The sequence below is a fragment of the Silene latifolia genome, chromosome X, assembly GCF_048544455.1.
Source record: "Silene latifolia isolate original U9 population chromosome X, ASM4854445v1, whole genome shotgun sequence".
NCBI classification, from domain to species: Eukaryota; Viridiplantae; Streptophyta; class Magnoliopsida; order Caryophyllales; family Caryophyllaceae; genus Silene; species Silene latifolia.
The window spans coordinates 37,039,522-37,046,888 of record NC_133537.1 but is presented as its reverse complement, the minus strand read 5'-3'; the positions used below and the strand labels follow the sequence as shown (position 1 = coordinate 37,046,888).

At 37.3% G+C, this 7,367-nt stretch overlaps 1 protein-coding gene across 1 annotated transcript; it reads left to right on the top strand.

The window, feature by feature from the left end:
• Window positions 1-248: 248 nt before the first annotated feature.
• Window positions 249-6,567, top strand: LOC141623233 (polyadenylate-binding protein 2-like). The gene is made up of 6 exons (XM_074439315.1): window positions 249-499; window positions 624-726; window positions 1,680-1,747; window positions 4,888-5,079; window positions 5,221-5,345; window positions 6,293-6,567. The coding sequence occupies exons 1-6, from the start codon at window positions 389-391 to the stop codon at window positions 6,339-6,341; spliced, it is 648 nt and encodes a 215-aa protein (XP_074295416.1). The 5' UTR covers window positions 249-388; the 3' UTR covers window positions 6,342-6,567.
• Window positions 6,568-7,367: the final 800 nt, after the last annotated feature.

Sequence of the window (7,367 nt, the reverse complement as noted above, 5' to 3'; positions counted from 1 at the left end):
AATAATAAAAATATTAAATAGATTAATATAATAATAATGATAATGTGATAAGAATATAAAATAAGAATAGTATTATTAATGTTGAAATAAATCAATTGAATCAATCAATCAATCAATCAATCAACTCGAATTTGAGCTAAATCGAATCAACTTAATAAAATTAAACTGAACTGAACTTATAAGAATTGAAATTAAGTAAAAAAAAAACAGGACCTTAATTTATTTTTATTTTTTTTAAGTATTGTTTTGGGCTGCTACTACTTTTACGTAACCCATAAATAATTAAATAGCACTCCTCCTATACCACAATTGCACTCCTAATTCCATAGGGTTTGCGTTTCGCACTTCCATCACTAATTTTCCCCCAAATCAATTTCTCACCACCACCATGGATGAAGAAGAACACGAGGTTTACGGCGGTGATATCCCCGTCGAAGGTGACCTTGACGCCGACGTCGACGTCGACATGTCCGCTGCTGACGATGATCCCGCCGTCAAGGTATCCCTTTTTATATTTTCGAAACCCTAGATTTTTTTTTGAAAATTTTGAAACCCTAGATTTACTTATATGTGTTGATGGAGATAATTAAAGTGTTTTGATTTTAATTTCTGGTAATAAAAAGGAGTTGGATGAGATGAAGAAGAGATTGAAAGAGATGGAGGAAGAAGCTGCTGCTCTTCGTGAGATGCAAGCTAAAGTTGAGAAGGAGATGGGCGCTGTTCAAGGTTTGTAATTAAATTATAGTGTTCTTGATTTATTTGCGTTGTTTTTGATTAATCTAATTAGGTTTTTTTTATGCTGAATTATCGTATCAAAAGTAGTTGCTCAAATTGTTTAGTTTAGCTATTGATGTTGAATACTATTCTTTTTTTCGTGTGTTTTTTTTTTGATGGAATAGTTTGGTATCCATAGCGAAAACATTGAAAATGTTATATCGGTCTAGGTCGGGTATTGTCATATTAATGTAGCTCAATTTGGTTTGGGGTATTAGGATTCTGATTTGACGGATTGGTCGATGAATTTGAGTAGTGTTTGAATGATTGCCAAGATTGATCTTTCAGGAAGTTGTCTGCTGCTAATTTGTTTTTGTTCAGTAGTAGTGAATCCAAACACAGTATGTTTTGGCAGCTGGCATTTCATGAATACATCTATATTTCCCTTATGTTGGTTATCTGTTTCTGTGATGTGCCAATATGGTGTATACGTTCACGTTGTATGTTAATGCTATATTTCTAACGATCTTGGTTTTGTGATGTATATCTCGAACCTGAAAACCTATTTCAAGAATTCTGTGCTAGTAGTGTGAAGTTTTGTTGTTACATATGATTGTTGTATACTTGGTGTCAAGTGTTCCATATTCACCAGGACTGGAACTTCTATATTTCCAAGTTAGTTCACTCATGATTGCTTGAGCATTTTACTCATCACCTCTTAGTGTCTTTTCATACATGGCTGTCCATCACTGGTATCCTTCATTCGACGTTCTCTGTTACTTGTTACAGAGATAGGCATGTGAAGTATCTTGTCCTGTTAGGAAGTTTATTCGTCAATAAGTGGAAGTCCAAAGACGCTTAAATTAGTTTCCATGCAATCATCTACATATTGCTGCTGAATCTCATAGCTATTGCCTTTCTTTTGCTGCTTTATTGGTCTTGATTGCTTGTTATTTTGATTACAGACCCAGCTAGCGCTGCTGACTTGGCAAATAAAGAAGAGGTTGATGCACGCTCCGTTTTTGTAGGCAATGTAAGTTTTGAAGATTCTCTCTGTAAAGCCAATCCATAATGTATAGTGTATCTTTATGTGCCTCCATCACTTGCTATCCTTGAGTGGTTATGTTTTTGGTGGTTTGGTTTGTTTGATCTTTCTCACGTTTGGACATCCTCATTATTAATTTTTTGAATCCGAAAACTCGAAAAGCCTTGTACTGAGGATACTAATATTGATTACATTACTGTATCATTACTATTAGGTTATCATGTCAAGTGTCTTTTATCTCTTTTCTTCTTTGTCATTGACAAATATTTTACTTGCGTTATTTCTAAAACTTTGCAAGTAATGAGGTGCCATAATAAAGCATGGTGGAACTGTGAGGCACACCAGAGGGGCTACTATTGAGGCACAACACACAAGTATATAACTTAGTTAAAAGAACCTTTGCTTTTTTGTGTTATACCTTGCAGCTTTTTAATAGTTGCTTCAGTTAGTGACTAATTAGGTAGTGGGACATCCTTCTCGACAGAAATTGTATTGTTTCAGCCTTATGTATTTTTGCTTTATTACTATTATGATGTCAGGAAGTGCATTCTTCCTGATATAGAGTAAACTCTAGGGTTGTTTGCTCGTGTATTTGAATATTCAGTATCCAGTATCCACCTCTTTTGACGCGTTGCAATAGTGTCTTCTAGTCTGCATCACTTAGCGAAGGGAATTGTAGTGTGTGGTTTATGTACAGCACATTGTGTCTATGACTCTATGTATCATAATTGTAACAGATGTGGTTGGGTTCTTGTGGTGGTTACGTAGACTCAACGTGAAAGATTGTGTAGTTGCCAGTTAGTTGATACAGTGTTATAGGTGCGTAATTGTTTGTTGACCTACTTTAGACACTTGTGCTTGGATAAACTTACTGAAGTGAGCAATATTATCGATGAGTGTTGAACTTTAAGGCTATTTTCTAGTTTACTTTTAGTGGTTGCATGTTTAAATAGCATCTTTCCCATTTGTTTGGTCTTGAGCTTTATGAATGTGAAGATGTTTATTTTCATTGTTGTGATCTTTGCTGTGTCGTACTACCCAACTCTGTAAATATTAGTCATTTTTTTTCATGAATCCCTATATATATCAAATATCACCTCCCAAAAAGCAAACAATTGAGACTAAATAGAATAAATTAGAGGGAGTATGTTTGTATATTTCATGTATCTTTGTCGTGTTATATGGTGCCTCAACTTCATTGGATGTTGTCTATGGTGGACTGCTGTAGCGTTGATTTTTTTTTTCTGAAGCTGTTGCTAATTTTGCCGAATCCATATTCTGCTTTCAGTTAATCATGGTTCGACTTAAATGTCTTGCTATGATCGCAGGGTCTTCCTTCTTCATCAAGGTCCTTGTGTCTTAGTGCTGGATTTGTTACTGAATATTGGGAGATGGGCTGATGTTGGATATAGGTGTAAGATAATAGATTTGTTTCTAGGAATTGAATGACAGTTTCATGTTCATTTATCTAAGAATTGGCAAAAAAAAAGGTGAATAAAAAAAAGGAAAAAGATGAAAAAAAAAGAAAAAAAGAAAAAAAGAAAAAGAAAAAGGAAAAAAAAAGAAAAAGATGAAACTAGTGTCCAAAAAAATTGAAAAAAGGAAAAAGAAAAAAAAGTGAGGACTGTAAAAATTTATGGAAAAAAAGGACACTGCAAATTGAATCCTATGTTGTCTAGTGTTAGTACTGAAGTTGCACGGAGTGTGGTGGATGTAAAGTGCTTGTCTGTGTTGGTGGAGAGATTCTTACAAGTCTAGCTGCTCTTAGCTGGATAGCTGCATCCAATTTGAAGCTAGTTGCGCGGCTATGCTGAGCACTGATACCTGGTTCAAACCATTTTGCACAGGTGTGATGATTGGCGCTTTGAGAACTTTCGCGTTATAATTTTAATGCTGTTGTTCTTGTTCGTGTTGCCAGTGTTGACTCGGGTATATTGATGATGGAAGGAAAGCAGGGTTGCTTAATTCGTATGAATATGCCACATCTTATACGTGAGTGATATATAGATTAAACAAGCAGCGTGCTAAAGCTTGAGCCGATTTACAATTTGCTAGTGGTTGAGTGAATCTGGTAACCCTGAAGAAAAGTAATCTCTTTTTACTGTCTTTCAAAAGAAATGGCGAGAAGAGAAAGGAAATGGTAGATTAGTAAAATATTTTCTATTGTGGAAGTACAAACTTTATTTGAAATAAAAGAATGCCCTTCTACTTAACAAGGGATATGAAATGAGATGGTTCAGGATTGTAAGTAACTCATACATGCAGGGAAATTATATTAGTTCTCTCTTTAATCAAGTTTATGGGTGTTGGTTTTTGTTGTTGTTGCGGACTTTTCCGGGGAAGTAAATAAAGAATAAGAATCAAGGGGTGAAGAGAACATGTTATCATCCCCCTTTTCTGACACTCAGTCATGTTCAGTGTGTTGCAACTTGTGCTTTAAGGAATTCTCGGTCTCTTGCTGTTTTTGTTCTTTAATTGATTGGTATTGATATTTCCTTTTTGCTATCTTTATCCTTGGATTGGACTAAAGCTGTAAAGATGGTGACGGGCGACTGCACGATTTAATTTTTTGAGGACTTGATATCCACGTTTCTCTAAGGGCTTGTTTGGAAGGAAGGATTTGGAGGGAAAGGGAGGGAGAGTAAGGGAATGAAAATCCCTTGTTTGGATAGCAAACAAGGGTGGAGGGAAGGGGGAGGGATTCATTTTCACTCCTCCAAGGGAAATCAAAATCCCTCCACCATAGGAAAGACTTGGAGAGAAATTGTATCTAAGCATCCGCTCCCCATCCCTTCCCTTCCATCCTTTTTCCTTCCCTCCTTCCCCCCTTCTCTCCCTTTCCCTCCTATTTTGGTATCCATACAAGGCCTAAAGCTTCTGTTTCCTACTAGTACTCTATAATTTAGTTGTTCTACTCATATTCACCCTAGGCTTTTACATTTTCGTGGTGAGGTAGATCTCATGAGAAAAGTGTTCTTGCCCATTTGTGACCGAGTGTAAATTTGGTTAATTGCAGTACTTCTAGTTGGATGTAGTGTTAATTGTTTGTTCTTGTTGAACATCTTTTTTTGCTCTACAAAACACTTCTCTTTTTACTTGTATAATCTGGATGTCCTAATTACTTTCAGGTTGATTATGCATGCACCCCGGAAGAAGTCCAGCAACATTTTCAGTCTTGCGGAATTGTGAATAGAGTGACAATTTTGACAGACAAGTTTGGGCAGCCAAAGGGTTTTGCATACGTAGAGTTTGTCGAACAAGAGGCTGTGCAACAGGCTCTCCTCCTTAATGAATCGGAATTGCATGGCCGTCAATTGAAGGTATATTTATAAGATAATGGTTGTGGATGTCAACTCTGATTTGCTACTTGCAGCTTTTTTTTTTGGTATTTTTTGGAAATATTACACATTGCCGTAAGTTTGCTAAATTCTAATTGCGTCTACTGTGTGTTACATTTTCAGGTCTCGCCGAAAAGGACAAATGTGCCTGGCTTGAAACAGTTCAGGGGAAGGCGCTTTAATCCTTATATGCCTTTCCGTCCCCGCAGACCTTTTCCTTCACCATACTTTAATCCTTATGGCTATGGGTACGTTGTAATAATTTCGAACTCCTCACATGTGCACTGCGTTTTATAGTCCTCTACCTTTTCCCTTTTGTTTGCTCTTATGTGCTTCTCTTACAACATGCCTTCTTTCTTTCTTTCTCTTAGACTCTTAGACTATGTCTTTATATGCCGCTGGCACTGCAACCATGCTCTTCGCACTGCCAAACCACCACTACCGACCACCATGTTCATCCTATTTGCAGCTACTTCGGTCACATTTGCATCAGAGATTCCCGACAAATACTATGCTGACCATGATTTTTTACTTGAGTCGTTAAAATAGTATATCTGAGTTTGCAATGTGGGAAAAGGAATATAGTTGGGAAGGAGAGGATTTGTTGATGCTGACAAGAGGATTGGGAAGAATATTTTGAAATTACTTAAAAATGGATGTGAGGTAGAAATTTGTGAAATGGATGGGTTTAGATATAGATTATCATGATTCTGAAACCGTGAAGCATGACTGTTTTTTTCACTGAAGTAGAGTGTACCTGTTATGCGGACTGTTTTTTCGAGCGATTTTGTAGTAGTTCACTGCTGCTAGTTCCATTTCCAGTATGCTTGGGAAGCTGAGAACCCTGCCTTTGAACTCCTTTTCAGACTGTCAAGTATTTCAAACACTCTAATGGGAGTATAACTAGCTGAATAGTTTGACAATATTCCCCGACTCCTTTCTTCCTTCACTTCGATTACTTAAAATGCACTGGATTTCCCCTACACGGGTCAGAATGTCGGATACATTTATTTTCTGCGAAATTGTCAATTTTTTGGTCTAAAATGTCAAGTGTTGAAGTGTCGTATCTTGTCTTACACTTGAACCAACGTGATGTGTCGGAGTAACATAGTTCTCTAAACCTTGATGCTTTTTATGGAACTTGACTGTCATTTATCAATGGAACTTAACTGTCATTTTTCTAACCTGGTTGCAGGAAGGCTCCTAGGTTCAGAAGGCCAAACCGTTACATGCCCTATTACTAGTAGCAGATATTGCAATTTCTACTGTGGACTGCTAGCATTTCGCAGATGTGCTGCTTTCTGAGTGATAATTGTGTTCGATTTCTTTGACGTTGCTCCGTTGCACTTTTAGATGTATTGGATATGTACTAAAGCTTTCAAACAAGTGATATGCTACCCGTCTTGCATTTATACCGTCTTGTGCTGTTGCAAAGTTTCTCTTGCTTTAGAATGGTTTTTTTAGTGTTGCAAACTTGGTGCCTACACTTTTTTTTTTGAACTTACTACCACAAAAAACCGCTTCTGATCGAAAATTGATACGAAACAGTGATTCCTGGGCAAACAAAATGGATAATATACTGGCCAACTCCATATCTTCCCAATTTACCACTAATGTCTTCCCTCCTACCTCCCTAACTCGCAACCAGCCACACCACCTGATCCTCTTACGCCCCTACCAACCTCTCAACCATCGCCATAGCCCCCTCTCTCACTCCAGCAACTCACTAGCTATGCCAACCACCACCGTCCCTCCTGCTGACCCTACAATACCCAATACCACCCATCCCACTTTCCCAGTTCCCACTGCACTACCCCTGTCACCCCCTCCACTACTACTCCACAAGTGACTCCTCCCCTACTTGCGATCTAACCACCTTGCCATTCTTCCGGCAAATCTAAGGGTAAGATTATTGATAGTCTTGATTCTTGAGATAAGATTTTGGTAAGACTTGAGACAAGACTTTCTCAAAACTATCAATAATTTACCCTAGTCTTACAAAATTTTAAGTTGAGTCCTAGAAATCCAAGATTCAACTTAAGACTTTGGGTGAGGCTTGATCCTATTTTGAAGGGAAATCATCCAATGAGTGGATCTCATGTGTCATTTCTTTTGGTTAAAAAAAAAAAAGAAATGAAGTGGAAAAATCGTGTCTGAGGCGAATCCGAACAATAAAGAAATAATAAAAGTTAGTGGAAAACTGATGTGCCAGAGTCTTAAGACTTGAAAGAGTCTTAAGACTTGAAAAAGTCTTACTATATATTAAATTC

What these genes read in the sequence shown, in the direction of transcription:
- LOC141623233 (XM_074439315.1), top strand. Translation starts at nt 389, where the DNA reads ATGGATGAAGAAGAACACGAGGTTTACGGCGGTGATATCCCCGTCGAA. An exon ending in GCTCCGTTTTTGTAGGCAAT is followed by an intron (nt 1,748 to 4,887) that starts GTAAGTTTTGAA and finishes AATTACTTTCAG; the next exon opens with GTTGATTATGCATGCACCCC. An exon ending in TTTAATCCTTATGGCTATGG is followed by an intron (nt 5,346 to 6,292) that starts GTACGTTGTAAT and finishes ACCTGGTTGCAG; the next exon opens with GAAGGCTCCTAGGTTCAGAA.